Source organism: Squalius cephalus (genome assembly GCF_949319135.1).
Source record: "Squalius cephalus genome assembly, chromosome: 11".
NCBI classification, from domain to species: domain Eukaryota; kingdom Metazoa; phylum Chordata; class Actinopteri; order Cypriniformes; family Leuciscidae; genus Squalius; species Squalius cephalus.
The window spans coordinates 13490588-13510627 of NC_137132.1; the positions used below are offsets into that span (position 1 = coordinate 13490588).

General features: G+C 34.8%; 1 protein-coding gene across 12 annotated transcripts in view; it reads right to left on the bottom strand.

The window, feature by feature from the left end:
• phldb1b (pleckstrin homology-like domain, family B, member 1b) overlaps window positions 1–20040 on the bottom strand; it is a 77042-nt gene that overhangs the window by 51374 nt on the left and 5628 nt on the right. For 9 of the 12 annotated variants that reach the window (XM_079886114.1, XM_079886122.1, XM_079886121.1 and 6 more), the window contains exons 1-4: window positions 15165–15266; window positions 13979–14077; window positions 11151–11274; window positions 8912–9082 (exon numbers count right to left, since the gene is read on the bottom strand). In XM_079886114.1, the coding sequence (XP_079742240.1) occupies window positions 8912–9082; window positions 11151–11274; window positions 13979–14077; window positions 15165–15200 (430 nt within the window). In that variant the 5' untranslated portion in view covers window positions 15201–15266. Of the gene's footprint in view, window positions 1–7951; window positions 8404–8911; window positions 9083–11150; window positions 11275–13978; window positions 14078–15164; window positions 15267–20040 lie in introns of those variants that run through there. The other 3 variants (XM_079886115.1, XM_079886117.1, XM_079886116.1) reach the window with 3 other exon arrangements.

The window sequence follows — 20040 nt, forward strand, 5'->3', positions numbered from 1 at the left end:
TGTCTATCTATCTATCTGTATCTATCTATCTATCTATCTATCTATCTATCTATCTATCTATCTATCTATCTATCTATCTATCTATCTATCTATCTGTATCTATCTATCTGTATCTATCTATCTGTGTCTATCTATCTATCTGTATCTATCTATCTGTGTCTATCTATCTATCTGTATCTATCTATCTATCTGTATCTATCACGCAACACAACAAGATTACATTAAATCAATTTTCTCATATGTATTACCTCGTTACTTCATCTGACTCCACTAATGAAAATCTATGTGTCTATCTGGGCCCCAAAATATCCCAAATTAACATTGAACGAAATAAACATCATGCATTGTCATAGCTGAGCTTCACTGTTCCACCATGAGGGAAACCAGCAGTAAGCAGAGCTCAAATGAGCTCCAGACCACAGCTCAGACTGCAATTCAATCAATACACAGAAGGAAAAAAAGAAAAAGAAAGTGAAAAGTTAGTGCACACACATTAGGAGCAGTGAGTGAACACAGAATCACTGCAAACTGCATACCCGGAGCAGTGGGCAGCCATTTTTGCTGTGGCACCCTGGGAGCGATTGGGGGTTAGGAGCCTTGCTCAAGGGATTCTCAGTCGTTTCCGGCCGGTATTGAGAATCAAATCCGCAACCTTCGGGTTACTAGTCTGACTCTCTAACCATTAGGCCACGACTGTAAAAACGTATTCGCCCTTAAAGCTACACTGTGTGATATTTTCCCCCATCTAGCGGTGAAATTGTATATGACTACCCAGTGAATATTAGTTTCTGTTCCTTTCAATTCCGAGGGCGTTTTCACTCCTACGGTGGCTGTATTATTTCAAATCTGCCGGCAGTCGTGAGTAATCTCCCCCTCGCATTCGTCACGGTGCCACTGAGTGTCAAAACGCGAAAGGCGAAGCTTGAATTTCCAGGTATGTCCCTCTTTGGCTAATGTATTTTCAAGATGGAGGCGCAACATGGCTGCCGCCATTCAAGCGACTCGCTCGTATGTATTATAAAAGGCAGATTTTACGCTTACGAGAATACTTTATTAGTTGGTGGAAGTAATTACACATGAATGAGCACATATACTTTTGATAGAACAAAGTGTTTTTTGCTAAGAATCAACTTAAAAAGTTACACAGTGTAGCTTTAAGATCTACTAACCATGTAAACCATCATTACTATTCAGGCACACTGAAAATCATTTTTATGATCAATAAGTTATGACAACATGTTTTTACATTGCTTTAACTCATCAAAATAAGTTTAAAATTTTATTAAGTTATACAAGATTCAAATAATTTTTTAAGTTAGTTTAATGTAATTTAAGTTAAAATGACTTAAACATCCAAGTTGATTGTACTTAAACATTTAAGGCAGCACCTTTCCTTACAGAGCATAGTTCAGCTGTATTTATGTATATCAGTTACCTTTTATCACTATGAAGAGCAACGTTCCAGGAAGTGGTTGAGCACTATTGTAAGCTTTCTTTCAGTGCAACATTTCACATAAACACATAGTTCCTATTATGCAGAGAACAGTGGGATATCGAATATAATGTCTTTGTTTATGTGTGGCAGAAAGTGAAACGGTCTGTGTTCAATATAGTCTTGGCATGCAGGAAATGATTGATAGATTAATACCAACAGTAAAACATGAGGTAAGAAATCCCCATGGTGTCCCCCATACTGAGAACATAAGTTAATATGATACACACACAATGTCTCATGAAGAAGAAAATAGCTTGCAGTGAATGACCAACCTGCATTTTAACACTTTAGGTGTCAGTGAAAATCACTGAAAACCCATTATATATTTTCAGATTGGCCACTACAGTGCCTCAAAGGTTGATGGATTTACCCACAATGCTAAGTGAAGAGTCTGAAAGTAGATTTATGGAGTGCAGCGATGGAGGGTAATCTACAACACTACAGCACACAAGGGAAAATACGTGAGCCAAGAATCACACCTGCTGAGGAGGGAATCTATCCATCGATCTACGCTGCGGCCGCCATGCGTTTCAGACATGCTGCCAGCATCTACTGAATGATGCCCAATTACAATATTCAAAAAAACATCAGACATCAAGCCCACAAACCGCCCAGTCACAGATGATTCTGTTCTGAAGGGGGCATTGAGTTTGAAAAAGCAATAGGGGTAAAATCCAAAGTTAAACACGGACAGTGTTTCCCCTGCTGTTTATAGATGGCCTCTCTCTGCCAGTCATTTACTTTTAACACAGATATTTTTGGAAGTCAAGGAGATGTAATGAATAACGATTTCAGCCCCCTGTGGCACTGCCCCTCACCACAGGTATGAATGTGTGATCATGGTGCTTTCAATGAGGCCTTTTTACCGGATTTTTAAAACCGAGGCATAGTAACTTAGTGGGCCTACAAATACATTTATTATAAAGTTACACATTTTTATTCACTTGACTTTTACTTTTACTAAAAAATGTTTTTCTTAACTTCAATTTTACTTCACTGTATTTTAAAGAGAAAATTGAGTCTTTTACTCCAATACATTTATCCAGACCTTTTCCTTACATTTGTGTTTGGAAAGTGCAAGAAATGAACAGTAGTAAAGCTTCAGTGAATCAGTGAACCTTTTGTTCAGTTTGGTTACTTTGAATCAGCACTTTTTTGAGATCTCCCTTCAGTGGCAGCTTATCATATATTTATTTATTTTTGTGCGTTTGTGTGGTGCCAAAGATCAACTGATCAATCCTTAAAACTGGTTTTCAAAGAGGTCTAAAGATTACTTTTTCAAATCATGAATCTGAATCTCGAGAGGCACACCAAACAATGCATGAGGGTCCATTCGTGCAGTTTAGAGAATTTGTATTCCTCTTGAATATTACCTAGTGCGTACTATTTTGAATGTAAAAGGTCTGCAAAGTATTAAATATCAAAGTGCATGACAAATAAAGTTATTGTCTCCTGAAAGAAAGAACTGATTCGGAACTGCCGAAACGAATCGTCAGCAATTCCTGTCTCACTTCCGTAACGTATCTACGTAGGTTTGTAACAAATTAGCATAATGTCAGCCTATGGTCTTCATTGGCTGCCCGCGAACAATGTCTACTTTGTCCTGCCCTCAAACACTGTAGTTGTAGCTAAGAATCTGCGATGGGTGTTTCATTTCCCAGACACACTGTAAGCAGTAGACCAATCGGTAGACCGTCTGACCAATCAGAGCAGAGCAGGCTCTCGGAGAGGAGGGGTTTAGAGAGACTGAATCCTTTATCGAGTCCTTAATTCACAGTGAGAAAAGAGATGATGTGCAATGTGTATAATGGGAAAATTAAAGCTTTTTGTTTTGTTTTTACCTTGGATGCATATAACCCTATTGTAGGAGACCTCCAAAAGAAAATTGGGAACCTTTAAAATAGCATATATTTAAAAAAAATGCAAAGCTTTTAAAGAAGCACAACCTTAAAAATAATGTAATGAATCGTGAACTGACAAGACTTATATTTATATTTACTTAATGTTCCATTATCATAGTGAATTCCTCTATTTCAAAACCACTATATATCAGCAGCAACTTGGGTAACAGAAAAATATTGCACAAAAAGTATAAAGCATACCAATGACTAATTTTTTAATTTCTGTTGAAATAAGACACATTTTCCAGAACAGCCTGCTCTGAATAGCAAAACCACTAAATAACCTCCCCTTGTCATAGATGACATCCCCAGCAAAGCATGACTAAGAGCCATTTTGTAATCAAATTCATGAGGCCATTTGCAAGAAGACAGGCCTCACTGGCGCATGACAAAGAGTGGAGAGAGGCGCGTGAATCTGGAAAGCACAGCAGGAAAGTGTCTGTTCCCCATGCACAGCCCGTCTCCCCAACATTAATCAGAGAGATTGATTCCCCACCGTTCCTCTTAAACAGCCATAACTGCACTGTGGGAAGCCAAGCTCATTAAAGAAAGTGCAAGTGTAACCATGCCAAAATCACCTGACCAGTAATAAATTAATAACATAGCAGTGAAGGTCATTTTTTAAAATAAAGATTATTTGTTTATTTGTTCATCTAATATTTTTATTTTAGTTAAAATACTTAAATATACAGTATATATTTAAATAAATTATAATGTATTATTACAATATATTAATTATATATAACATAATTAAAAAAACAGCAGTGAAGGCCATTTTTTTAAAATAAAGATTATTTGTTTATTTGTTCAGCTTATATTTTTATTTGTTAAAATACTTAAATATACAGTATATATATATATATTTAAATAAATTATAATATATTATTTACAATATATTAATTATATATAAAACGTAATAAAAAAACATAGCAGTGAAGGCCATTTTTTTAAATAAAGATTATTTGTTTATTTGTTCATCTTATATTTTTATTTTAGTTAAAATACTTAAATATACAGTATATATTTAAATAAATTATAATATATTGTTACAATATATTAATTATATATAACATAATTAAAAAAACAGCAGTGAAGGCCATTTTTTAAAATAAAGATTATTTGTTCATCTTATATTTTTATTTTAGTTAAAATACTTAAATATACAGTATATATATTTAAATAAATTATAATATATTATTTACAATATATTAATTATATATAGCATAATTAAAAAACATAGCAGTGAAGGTGATTTTTTAAAATAAAGATAATTTGTTTATTTGTTCATCACTTCATCTTATATTTTTATTTTAGTTAAAATACTTAAATATACAGTATATATATTTAAATAAATTATAATATATTATTTACAATATATTCATTATATATAACGTTATAAAAAACAGCAGTGAAGGTCATTTTTTAAATAATGATTATTTGTTTACTTGCATCTTATATTTTAATTTTAGTTAAAATACTTAAATATACAGTATACTTTAAATAAATTATAATATATTATTTACAATATATTAATTATATATAAAGTAATTAAAAAAACATAGCAGTGAAGGTGATTTTTTAAAATAAAGATTATTTGTTTATTTGTTCATCACTTCATCTTATATTTTTATTTTAGTTAAAATACTTAAATATACAGTATATATATTTAAATAAATTATAATATATTACTTACAATATATTAATTACCGTATATATAAAACGTAATTAAAAAACATAGCAGTGAAGGTGATTTTTTAAAATAAAGATTATTTGTTTATTTGTTCATCTTATATTTTTATTTTAGTTAAAATACTTAAATATACAGTATATATATTTAAATAAATTATAATATATTATTTACAATATATTCATTATATATAACATAATAAAAAACAGCAGTGAAGGTCATTTTTTAAATAATGATTATTTGTTGACTTGCATCTTATATTTTAATTTTAGTTAAAATACTTAAATATACAGTATACTTTAAATAAATTATAATATATTATTTACAATATATTAATTATATAACGTAATTAAAAAAACATAGCAGTGAAGGTGATTTTTTAAAATAAAGATTATTTGTTTATTTGTTCATCACTTCATCTTATATTTTTATTTTAGTTAAAATACTTAAATATACAGTATATATATTTAAATAAATTATAATATATTATTTACAATATATTAATTATATATAAAACGTAATTAAAAAACATAGCAGTGAAGGTGATTTTTTAAAATAAAGATTATTTGTTTATTTGTTCATCTTATATTTTTATTTTAGTTAAAATACTTAAATATACAGTATATATATTTAAATAAATTATAATATATTATTTACAATATATTCATTATATATAACGTAATAAAAAACAGCAGTGAAGGTCATTTTTTAAATAATGATTATTTGTTTACTTGCATCTTATATTTTAATTTTAGTTAAAATACTTAAATATACAGTATACTTTAAATAAATTATAATATATTATTTACAATATATTAATTATATATAACGTAATTAAAAAAACATAGCAGTGAAGGTAATTTTTTAAAATAAAGATTATTTGTTATTTGTTCATCTTATATTTTTATTTTAGTTAAAATACTTAAATATACAGTATATATTTAAATAAATTACAATATATTATTTACAATATATTAATTTATATATAAAGTAATTAAAAAAATCTTTATATAATATAATTAAGTACTAATATCATTATTATAATTTATTATAAATATCTGAGACCCCAAATATAAATAATGTAACATTTTAGAGAGTTTAAGTACAATTTAGTTTACAATTTAGTTCTTTATCCTTCAAAGTTAAGTGTGTTTTATGAGCTAGAGAGTCAATAAAAAGTACCAAACTTTCTAAATAAGTTTAAAAATGCCATATCTCTTCATTTTTTAACACATGAAATCAATACAAAAACAGATGACCTTACTGTATAGCACTACCCAGTAGTGCATCACAAATATGGTGGGAAGAGTTCGAATTTCTTCTAAAAGAAACAATAGTGACTCAGAGACCCAGTTCTTCATCTTGACTTGTTATATCACAGCGATGAAAAGGGCTGCATATAAAGTTTGGTCGTTTTTGACTGAGTTATTCACACCAGTTGTTATCCAAACCACAGATAACAGAGCAGCACAGATCTGCCTCATGTACTTTCAGTAAAAATAAAAGTGCTGGATCTGTCAAACCCATTGCATAAATTATTGCATTATTGTTTAGATCTCAATAAAGCTGGCAGAACAGAGAATGGTGAGTCACGGGTCCAAAATCGTTCCAACTCAAAACACAGGCATGTGAACAGGAGACTGAAGACGTCAAGACAAAAATGCCAAAAAGAACGCTCAACGGTTGCCATGGCAATAAGTTTTATTGCGTCTGGAAAGCAACCCAGTTTTTCATTCTAACCTTACCCCAATTCCACACATACCAAAAATCATGTGGCTCACATCCATAAATGATACAGCTTATGTGTGCCAAAGATAAATATAAATAAGATAAATCACAATGATCACACCACCAAGTGTTTAATCTCATGTGAAGGCAAATCATTCTGCATGTAAAATGTAGATGACACACAAAAAAGATTTTCAAGACATGGACCAACCTCTTAGATGGAGGCCATTTCTTGAGCAGATGGTATTACATTTAGTTCAGAGGAGGTTATGTATGAACATGGTGACAACAGGGTACTTAAAGCAGAATAATAAGGAGAAATCGCCTTATCTTTCCGTCAACTATTCCAGCAGCGTTGCCAGTATACGTTCAGGACAAATAAAAGCATGTGTGGTTAGTCAGACTGAGCAAACAGTGTGTGGAGAATGAGGAAGGGCTTGCATAGAAACAGGATTAGCAGCACTCTTGGGTCACATTGACCAGGAATAGAAGTGTAACACTATACACACACACTCATGCCTTGGCCAACATGGAAGAGAAAACCTCTCGAATTGGAACGGTTTATTGTGGGTTATGCGTCCTGTGTATTCACATATTATGATAATATTATATTCATGTTAGTGTAGTTATAGTTATCTTATTCCTATCATCCATCTATTTTCTGTTTTGATAATTATTTAAAAAAAAGAGAGTCCCATATGCTCACCAAGACTGCATGTATTTGATAAAAAAACAGCAATATTGTATATTATTGTAATTGTTCTATTTTCATATATTTTTAAAATGTCATTTATTTCTGTGATGTTAAAGCTGAATTTTCTACATCATTACTCCAGTATTCAGTCACATGATCCTTCAGAAATCTTTAAATTCTTAAACTAAAGTTCAAAAGAACAGCATTTTTATAAATATAAATCTTTTGTAATATTATAAATTTCTTTACTAGCACTATCAACTGAATGCTTCCTTGCTGAATAAAAGTATTGTTAATACAACGACATAATGCAATGCTACATTGTAAAGGCAACGTATCTAATAAAGAGCTTATAACTGAGATTTGTCTGCAGAAATGCTGCTTTTAAATATCTATTTTGAATTATTCACTACTCAAACCAATTTATCAGGTCTTCATACACTTACTTTTAAATCCAAACGGTCAACTTCCCGTCCCATCTGTAGGTAACATGCTAGCTGTCCCTTTAAATGGGAAAGCACATGGTTTTATTCTACAACTGTAGCATGCAGAGACTGACTTGCTTGGTCGTGATAAATCCTTTGTTCATGGAGTATTCGTCAATTATTCCCCATGCTTTATAAGATTTCTTTATCGTTAACTTGAAACGGTGCAAATAGCTGTCCGGTGCACGCAGTCGTAGTGAGGAGGCTTCCACTATAAACCATTCATCTCCACAGAAATATAATCCTGTCCAGCGAATGGCAACCCAGAGGTGGTGTATTGTATCCGAGCACTTTTGAAGTCACTGAACCCCTGCACGCTTTCGCACTGATGGGTGGTAAAGTTGAACAGCTGTCTCCGTCACTGGTGCAACAAATTTCCCTCTCAGATTAGGGATGGGAAGGAGGAGGAGGTGTAATTGCTCACCCCTGAGGTAGAGCCTCCAATCTCTGCATGTCAGGGGGTGGGTGGGGGGGGCAAGAGGGGGTTTCTGTTCACTTACTGCATTTAACATTCTTTCCACAGGTTGCTGCTCTTTTATGACTTTACACATAGAAGATCATAAAAACATGGGCTGCACTAAATGAGACTTTTACTATGATCATTAAACGAAATATTTCAGAGCAAACGTATTGAACAATAGTGAAACACTAGAAGCTCACACAATGAAGATTACCCTAAACACACCCCTCCCCCCAACCTGTCTAGTCAAATTGTTCCCTCAGACAAAAGACTCAGAGGAGGAGCATACTTTCTTTCGGTTTGGGTGCATTGTTTCCCTTTCATAGATTTTACACTTCAGAATCATGCTTGAATCTTGGCGTGACTGATGCGGATCACCAAGTAATGACTGAAATTCTTGGCCATATTTGATTTGAATGAAGTCCTGAAGGATTGAACTATTGTAAATGAACAAAAGCTACCTTGAGACAGGCGCACAGGTTTGGTGACCGGTAGTCCGTCCATGCTGCACTGGTTTCCACAGGGGTGCAGAGTGATGACTCCAGCCCTGTTCTCGATAAAGCAATGCTGAGCTGCGATCCCTGGGCCCTGGATGCTGATGTCCATGGCTCCGTGACCCAGAGTGGTCTTGCCTAAAACAAACAACCCCCACAGGATGTTGATTTCAAAGATTATTTGCTCTCAGACAACATGTACTAGCGAAAATTTCAGGTGGAAAGTACAACTCAGGTGAAGTTTGGAAAGCGGTCAATGAAAACCCAGGCACTTTTATGTCTATTTTACTTCCAAGGCTGCCTTTATTTGATCAAATACACAGTAAAATAACAGTAATATCGCAATTGTTTTGTATTTTAATAATTTAAAAAATGTAATTTATTCCTGAGATGGCAAAGCTGAATTTTCAGCAGACATAAACAAAATATCTAGCAATATTTATTGTGTCAAAGTGATTTATATTATACATTTTTACAGAAATAGACTATGGCATCTTGTCTATTACAAACAATCTTAATAGAGATTTTTATAAAATTGTCAGTGAAGAGCTTGATATAAGTATAAGACGCATGTGAATTATGTACAAAATTATAATAAATGCATTCACTGATAGACGTTGTAAGTGGACATTCAATAAACTAGTAAAAGTGTGAATAATGTTTTAAGAGATGTAACGTGCAAATAGTTGAAGAAACAACCATAAATAACAATTATAAACTATTTCAAACATAAACAGTATGTGTCATTTATCATCTTCCAGCAGAGTATGATGCCTACAATGTTAAATTAAACTGAAGCGAAATCACTGATGTTGGCCTGCTCTTTGTCAGAGAGAAGAATCACATTCCTCAACCCGCTTCCCATCTGCCCCCGTCCACCCTCATCTGTTATCAGGCACGAGATAAAAGCGTGTGACCTGAGAGGACCTCAGAATCACACAAGCTAGTGTATAAGTTTATAATATTAATACAGTGCACAGTGACTGATATAAATTAAATAAGCATTCAAAACCTCTTCTCCTGTGCCCTTTTCATAGCCTAAAAGAGTACTCCATGTGTCTCTGAGGAATTCAGGCAGATGGACACTGATAAAGGAGACATTGGTATGAATGGCTTGTCAGTATCAGAGAAAGTAAGTAGGTGGAGATGATGGTGGGAGGTTAGCGAAGGAGGGGGTTTCTCTAATTAAGAGAGGGTGTTTTTAAAGACCCCATGCTGCTTAAGGCTCCGGGTTGGGTTATTAGCTTTTCAATCACAACACAGAGGTGATGCAGGGGATTTGACCATCTGTGTATAGGCCTTATGTATTATACTAAAGGTTTGTATTTCTTCCCACACAATTGCATTAAGTTTCTAAGTTTGTAAAGACTGAGAATCTTGGAGAAAAGATCGCAAACATTTTGAAAAAGTCAGTCCACTGAAGTACTGTATCTTATAGTATGATAATAATATAATTAATATGAATGGTAACACTTTAGTTTAAGGTCCAATTCTCATTAACTAGTTGCTTATTAGCATGCATATTACTAGGATATTAGCTGTTTATTAGTATAAAGCACATATTAATGCCTTATTCTGCAGGACCATATTCTACATCCCTTAATCCTACCCAATTCCTAAATTTAACAACTATCTTACTAACTATTCATAAGCAGTAATTAGGAGTTTATTGAGGCAAAAGTCGGAGTTAAAGGTGCATTAAGCAAGTCTCTGAGTTTTTGCAGAACTATGCCCCCTCTGGCGGCAAGCGAAACTGCAACCAGAGGTGTGCACGCTCACGGACAAAAGTTTTCTTTTTTTTATCTTACGTGGAGTTTGCGTTGGTGTTTGAAATGAACTACAAGCCGGTCTCTTAGAATCCATCTTCTACGGAGAATGGCGGCGAATACACAAACCTGCCAGGCATAGCTATGTGAGCGTGCCGTGAACGCGCATGACGTCACGCCCAGTCTAAAATTCCGGCCCGAATCCCTCTTATTTATTTTACTTTACAGGATTATAGAGACAATCTCAGTGATCAGAGAAGGGCTCATTCAGCCCATCAGGCAATTGTTTAAGCATGTATGGGTTAGAAAACGGGTATTTTTAACATGAAAAGTTGCTTAATGCACCTTTAGTAGTTAGTTAACAGTGAGAATCGGACGCTAAACTAAAGAGTGAGCATATAAATATATAAAGATATATACCAATTTAATAATAACCTTACCTTCGGCCAGGGGTAAGAGGGTGATGGCTGTACTGAGACGGCCACTTCCTAGACTGACCAAATGGGGGCGTTCTGCTTGGAACTTCAGTGCTTTCCCGGTCTCGAACAAATCCAGTGGAGTGCTCTAAAAAGTATCGTAAATTAAAAATGTTATCGTTGTCTCATCCTCGTGTGTTTCTAAATCCATACGACTTTGACTGCATCCTTTCTGACAGTCTGGGTAGGTACTCAATTACACCTTATTTTTAATGTAAGAGCGGGTGCGGCCATTTGTTACTTGAATGAGCAAGACTTCCGGTGACATCCGTTATTTTCATTTTAGCTGCACAAAAACAGTCCGTTATGCTGCCTGATATTGCAAACTGATATTTTGTTATCATATTATTTTAATTTATCATCATAATCATACACACACTGATTTGTGCAAACAGTCTTTATTTACCTTTATTTACCTATAGATATTTACCAAATTAATTTGAAATCTCACACATTCACAGATAATAGCTTACTTCCGCATTGCAAAATAAGGTGGAAAGGCTTCCCACCATTCACAATTCCTCTCCCGTGGCCTCATGGGATAGTAAAATGTCTAACATATGCACACTTCAGAATCTTAGTGGAAGTAGTACTAGGTCATCCATGAACTTTTCACCTACAGTTCTTTGGATACTCTGATTTACTCTTTTTGCTTGCTTAAAAATCAATATATATATATATATATATATATATATATATATATATATATATATATATATATGTGTGTGTGTGTGTGTGTGTAAAATACATGCATTAAAATAAGTTAAGCAACAAAAAAATCAAGATATTTCTATTTGAATTCAGTTTTTCCTTTTAAATGTCTTGAAAAACCTGGATATATTAGGAAGCCCAATTTTAAAAGTGCGATATTTAGACCTGGACAAGTCATGTACATTAATAAAATGGTAAAACTCTATTTGCATTAGTGTACTTTTTTTTTTTACTAAAACTGCTAAAAACTAAACTATTGGGTATTGGGTAGAAATTATGATAAAAAAAATATATAGACATTTTTTAAATCCTTATCCGTAATCCTTTTTCAGTAAATCACAAACAGCAGGAAAAGTCATGAGGCCTTTAAATGTTGTGGTCAACAATGTAGTCAGAACTGCTGCTTTTAATGTTCGTGTCTGATCTGAGAGGTAAAGCCATTTTTTTACACTGCTGATAAAAAACATTATAAATACAGTCAGTGATGATTTGATATTTCACAACAATAAGAAGTTCCGAAGTAATAATTCAAGCTGAGCTCTAGGCAGGCGGTTAGGTGCTCATACTTCAACCCTATAGTGAGAGAAGAACCTTTAGTTCCATCTTGAGAGTAGACCTCCGTGGAAACTTAAAGGCTCAGCAAGGGGGAGGTTGTCATGGCAACAGGGTGAACTGGTAATGACTGGGAATGGAAGACTGTACCCTGTAATTCTGCAATCATGCAATGACATCATTTTTCAACTGAAAATTAGCTGAATCCATCAACTCGTTTGATGATATGTAAATATGCACAGGATTTCATTTTGCACAGACTTATGCAATAGGCATATTATTTTTAACCGTACGCCAGCCTTCCAGATAATTGCTGTGCACCCACCTTCCCAAATATCTGCTAAAGACATATCATCACCTCAGGGCTGCGGTATATGCTTGAGTTTAGGATAAACCCGGCTGCTTAAACAAGATTAGCAGGAGGTAATTAGTGTAATCGGTTAAGGCAGAGTTTGCAGGATGTGAGTGAGAGATGATCATTGTGTTTCATAAGTAAGACCATCAACACATCTGCCATGGATTATCTATCACGAGGAGTAATACGTAGCAGCCATGTTGAAGCAGAAGGTGAAGATGGCAATGATGCCCCCAAGGGTCTGTTTCACACTTTGACTGTCACATCGTATTATGAACAATCAATCCTTTCTGCCAGACTAAAGCTCCCTCTGTGCTGAACAAAGGTGTCGCTATTAGAACTGGATTTACCTTCTTACTGTCATACAAACTGTGAAAATCATAAATGAAAAAGAAAATATATATATATATAATATTTTTTGTTCTATTCTTTATGTATAAATAAACGAGTACAAAAATAACATTACACACACATACACACACCTGAATATGTGGTTTAAAGGGACTGTCCATAGGCGTAATGGTTTTATACTGTACAAATGTATATTCTATCCCCTTACACTAACCCTACCATCACAGAAAACTTTATGCATCTTCTGAATTAAACAACAACAAAAACAACACTGTTTGTTTTCTACGCCATTTGGTTTACGAAGACACAGGAAGTGTAAACCATGTTTACATTGTAATACCCATGTCATTATAAAAATTTGTGCCCTCATAAACCATATATATGAGAACACAGTCACATACACGCATATTTTTATATTTATATATATATATATAAAATTTAAATGTTTTTTTTTTTTTTTTTTTTTTTTACAATTTTTGATGTTTTGATATATATATGCGTGTGTGTGATGTGAGAGAGAGATTAGGTGCTAGAGAAACATTTTTTGTTATCAATATTAATATTTATACTTAAGATTTTTGTGGTAATTTTTTCAGGATTATTTGATGAACAGCATTTATTTGAAATATAAATCTTTTGTAACTTTCTAAATGTCCTTACTGTCACTTTTGATCAATTTATTGCTGAATAAAAGTATTAGCCTATTTTCTTTTATACATTTACTATACATATTAATGATAATTAAGATATAATGCAATTATATTACTTATCAAATAAGAGTATGAATTAGTTGTCACACATATTATGTAAAGTTCGATCTCACCTGGAGCAGCTGATGAGACTGATGTCCACTGCTAATATTTTGGTTCAAACTATCCATGGCCAGTGTGTTGCTTACTCGCTCGGGGACAACATGAGAATCCTGCAAGAGACAAAAGCAGTGTTGATGCGACCTTCCAAATCGTATCAAATGAATCAGTTTACAATCCTCACCAGTATACCTCTCGGTTTTGTTAGTAACTTCTTATTCTTACAGCATCTAGGACATTCTACTAACTTTGTTTGTGTTACATGAAAGAAGATCATACAGGTTTGGGCTGACTCGAGGGCGAGTAAATGATTACAGAATTTTAATTTTGTGGGTGAGCGTTCCCTTTTTGGATCCACTATACATTCTTTCACATATATTCTCATTAATTGGTGTCTTGTCTAACAACTATGCTATGCCAGGCAGTGTATCCACAGTACACACACAATAGTGCAAGTGGGAGACATGCAGCCTCCGGCATTCCCCGTCTGCATCCTCAGCTGACTCACTGCCCTGACGAATAGAGCCTGCACTCATAGAAATGGCATTTGCAAACAGATAACGCTGATTTACCCCGTCGGCCCAACTCACACTGACTCTCATCGGCCGTAAGCTGCCTTTTCCTCTGAGACCTGACGCATACACGCACACAGACCTTCCTGCCCTGACATTCCAGTGCTCTTACTCACTGTGCTGTCTTTGACTTCAACCAGAGCAAAACGTATCCCTACAATGGCTAAATTTATACATTTACCTGTTGGCTAGTCACATGCGGAACTGCGTTATGTATTGCAACTTTTGCATCCTCGGATCTAGAAACAGGCTTGTGGTGAAATGAATTCAGTGAAACCCAAAACTGCATAATCTGAGGTAATTACTGTAATTAGTCTGTGAGATTCGATGATAGCACCTTTGTTATGAGATACAAAAACACTTTTTTGAAGGCTGGAGAATTTAAATTGCTCGGCACTGAATCAAATTTCACACAGATCTAACCTTTTAATACTTGAAACCACTTCACCTGAACAAAAAGGCCTTATAATTCAAAAACTGGATCTACAAACTAAATGACCTGCTCATGAAATTCTGATGAGGTTTTAAATATTTAACAACCGAGCATGTATCCATCAAGAATTGAAAAAATGATATAAGAAATATCCTGTTTAAAAGGTGAAATACAAAATAAATTCTACAAATTTACCTTCTTCCAGGTGTCCAACAAACACAACGCATCCATTTTTGAGCATTAAGATCAAGCTTTTACAGCATCAAAGTCTGAGGACTTTGTAACTGCTATTTTCTGTCTCTCTAGTCTCTCAACATCTTCATTTAGAGGATACCTGCTCCTATTCAAAACAGCACGGACTTGCCTATACATGCTGCTTTGAGCTAAATCCCACATTCCTGCCTGTTGGCTACAGCCCTGATAACAGATGTTACTGCGTTGGTCAATAAAAGGATGGAGCTCCATAAAAGAAAAAAGAAAGACGGCGAATTACAATGAAAGATGAACAAGAGAGGAAGCCTTACAAGTTGAAGCAAACACAAGTGAGTAATAATTGATGTATATCATGTGGGAAATATACAAAGACTATGAGGCAGACAGACAGAAGATCCGACAGACTGAAATTGGGTTTGATCACACTCCAAAACTCTGGTATTGCCACATGCCTCTTAGCTCATCAAAGCCAATTTGCACAATATAAAATGGCATTGAGTCACATTTCCCTTCTAGTGTCTTTATACAGAGTTTGAATCTGTTCCAATTTGCAAACGCTCACATATTACCAGACAAAACAATGTGAAGGACAGCACATTTTTCCAATTGAAGCATAAAGGCTGGGATTGTCTCTCTAAATAGGAAAGCACTCTCTGTGGACACTGCCTGAAGAGCGCAATGGAAAAAAGATGAAGAGATGTGGTCTATCGGCATGTAGCTGCGCACTTACTCCAAACTGTAGCTCACATGTAACTAAGCGAAGAAACAAATCATATGTTTGGATCCACACTTCTAAAAATATTTTTTTCTAATCGATATCTATGTTATCTACATAGAAACATCATCTTGATTCTTTTAATTTGTGTAGTGATTTTAATAAAAAAAAAGTTTGATTATTATATCACATTATATTATATTATGCAGATCTGTGGAATACTTGATTCTGATTGGTCAATCGCCCATTCCAGCGGTATGTTATTTCCCGATAATGACCGGTAAAAACTGATAACACAGGCTCATCCGGGTTACTGAAGTCAGCGTTATACACTTGCTAGGAACGATTTTTCTTTGTGGAAGTTTTTTGTTTGGGGAGCTAATACAACATTAAAACTCAAATCAATATTTTGTGTACACTTATTTAATTATGTCATCTGGGTATTGCAGACTCGCTCTCATACAAACGCAGTTGCTGCCATTTTGGATTGACTGTTTTGTACACTGTAATGGATTATAAGGTAACAAACAGGTAAGATTTTAAAACATTTTCATCTCAAATCAAAATCTCTTACCCCTAAATTAATTTATGTGGCGAAATGCCATGTAATAAATGGAATGACTGTACCTTATCCCTCAAATGTCCTTATAATTTGAATTTGCCGCTTGCTATAGCACACCTCTCTCTCTGCGAAAGCTTTGCATTTAAAAACCTAATAAAAAATTTCAACATAACATTTTACATGACAACGATATGCTTAAATCGAAGAAGTTTTTCCTTTGAGTTTTCCGCGTACTGGCGACACCCTTGTCAAAATGATCCCTATATTCACACGGAATACGACTAAAAACGCTGTATTCTGCTGCCAGGCTATTAGATGGCAATGAAACACGATTGAACACGTAATACGCATGTGCATAACGTGATTGTTTTCAGAGATTCGCGTTTTTGTTTACACGGAGACCGTTTTCAAAAACTTGCACTTTGAAACCAGTTTTCAAAATTTTGCATTTTCAGGCACTCAAATCGATGTTGTCGTGTAAATTTATAGCCAAACGCATAAAAACGTTTTTAGTTGAAAACAGTGTTGTGTAAACAACCCCTAATTATGTGGCAAGTAGCTGTATAATAAGTGGAATAATTTACATCCATCTGGTTTTTATTGCAGAATAAACTTCTTCAGGGTGATGCAAGATCCCTCCTAATCACCCTTGTCTGGGTGTATTTGCGATATATATATATTATATTATATGAAAAAAGTCAGAAAAATATTTGACACCATAAAAAAACGTTAAACGAGAAAGAAAGTATAAGAAAATGTTTACGGTGACACTATTCTTTCAAACTTTTTCAATGCCTGAGGGTTGGCTTGCTTTCATAATCCTTAAGTATCAAGTTTAGAGAAGAAATGTTGGATTGTTTTGAAAGGTGGATGACACAACATTCAGCTCTTCAAAATGACAGCACTGTGGGCTGGAAGGAGGCCACGGATTAATGGTAGATACATCTCTGAATGGAAAGACATGATGGTGCTTTTTGGAATGTAGATGTTCCACCACATGTGATCTACACTCTCATACATATTGCTGAGGTTCATTTAAAGGATTTCCCTTGAAGATAATATTCTGTATGCTCAGGAAATGCTGAAGGAGAAGAAATTTGTAATTGGTTTATAAGAGTGAGGAAATGTGGTAAAGACGCTTGCAGCGAGTCCTGACTGTTGTAGGGTAATAACAGCTTTCTAGTTCCTGCCTCAAGGCGCTGTGGATTATTCATCAGTGGAATTTTAGTTGAGCTTAAAAGTACAGGGACAGAGAGAGAGAAAGGGGGAGATAATGAGCTTTTTCAATAGCAAGTTGGTTATCTTTTGTGAGCTGCCTGCTCAGAGAACTCCACCTGGTGGTAAGCTCTGAGATACTGTGCTTCTCAAAACTGGGTCTGTTTTTGGTATTGGGTCATGAACACAGGGGAAAAATGCTGAATGCACAAAATTAACATAATAATATAATCTCTGCTAAACATGAAAAATAGCAGTCTTTTGCTGCACACACAGCTGAATAACTGGTTGCAACATGTTGCCAAACAAAAGTCTTATCAGCTATTTGCCGTTACTGAACTCGATTTGCACGACATCCGTGATCACAATGCCTAAGGCCTCCGTTTCATATCCAAAGATGGCAAACTTCAGAGGATGTTACTGAAGAAAACATCACACATGTTTAAGATCTGTCCCTGCAGCAGGCCATATGTGCCGCAGCATACAGACGCATATCTAGACAGGAAATTGAGAGGCAGATGAGAAATCCTGCCATTTCTGTGAATGTGTATGATTATGGCCACAGACAAACACAGCGATGGATGTGGCTGACTAAATAGCTTCTTCCATTTTTAGACCTAGCCACAAAAATGTTGCAAAGTAGATGAATGTGAAAATGAACTGGGCTATAGAATGTGACTTAAAATAGCATTGTGTGGGCAGAAATTCTCCCACCCAATGTAATTAAGACTCAAATTATGTAACATTTCTAGAGGTCTATATTTACAATCAAATATTTTCCCATGTCCATGGTTCTTACTCTTAAATTGCTAATCAGAAGCTAATCTTGCTAATACACTTACGCGTCTCAATCAGCTCCCTAGTTCAACAGTCGGGGCACTAATCAGGGAGTCGGCCATTTTAAGGCCGGTCTAAACGGCAAAATCCGTACAGTGAGCGGATACATTCGCTCCCTTAAAAGTTTCACAATCCACCCTAAAAATGAGAGAGTAGATGCTCACTATGTTCCCTTAACTGAAATTCTGAAGTACAAAACAAGTGAACCAACTAAAATGTATAATTAATTTACAGCTGACATATTGCAGGGATATGTAACAACCAAATTATTTATCAATGTACTTTAATTAGTTTTTTTTTTTTTTTTTAAATAATGTGAGAAAGATAAGTGCTGCTGTTGTTCATAAATACCAGCTGTACATCAAAGGTGTTGTAAAGGTGCTGAAAATAGTCATCAGTGTCCCAATGTGTAGAGATCCAGGGTCCTTACGAGTGCCTAAATATTGTGTGTACATGATATACAATTCACAACCTAGGTAGCTAGTGAGCTGATTGAGATGCGCCCTAATCATTTAGCATTGTGGGATGCTTTAAAGTGCTGCGTAAAATCTGTGGTATGCTGGTTTCTCCATCACTCATTGTGTTGAGAAAGGCAGAGGCTTGGTTACAAGCTAATAACCGGCAGACCACCTGCACAGCGAAGACACATGGGCAAAGGTCACCAGAACACCATCAAAGGCCTCTGTGCATGCTCATGTCAGCGTCAGTGAAATATATAACCCTGAAATAAGAATCCAAGAACAAAAAAGAGCTGTATTGTTGACAACCAGCCAGAGGAGGTGGGGTTACATAGGCATACACTGGAGAAAAATGTAGTTTAAGATGATGTTGTTTTGGAACATGGTAGCTAGTTTCTAACGGGTCTAAGATGGTAATTCGCTAGTTGTTAACAAGCTGACCATTGACCACGTTCCAAAAATACAGCTTGACCACCTTAAGTTGGTCTAGGAAACCAGCTATCATGTTCCAAATCATTGGATTCCCAGCAGGGTAAATTCTGACACAAGTACATGACTTTGCATCTCATCTAAACACATAGTAGCACCTCTAACTGCATCAACATCAGTGATAATTCAGTCATCAACAATATAAGTGGTCACTGGGGAGATCACACTATGATGTCCCAGTAGAGAGGAAACATGACAAACAGGATGGCAGTAGAGGAGGACCACTGCTGCGTGTTGAGTCTATATGTAGACTTCCTATCGGATAGAGAGTTTCCTGTGGGATGAGGCAGTCAGAGAATGGCACATCACTCCATGTCTTCTCACAGAGGCAGAGACCAAATGTCAAACAATTTCAAAAATCTTCAAAGGAAATAATTTAATCTTTTTTGCTTGTAAATTCATAAAACCAAATAGAATTGCAAAAATAATGATTGTTCGTAACAGGTCTTAAACACTTTATCTTGTCTCCCACTAGTCGGACAAAGTAATTGGACTATTTTCTTAAGTAACTACGCAGAATTTCCCCTCAAATCAGCAAAGAAAAATTTTAATAAATTAATAAATGATTTCTGGACCTACTCA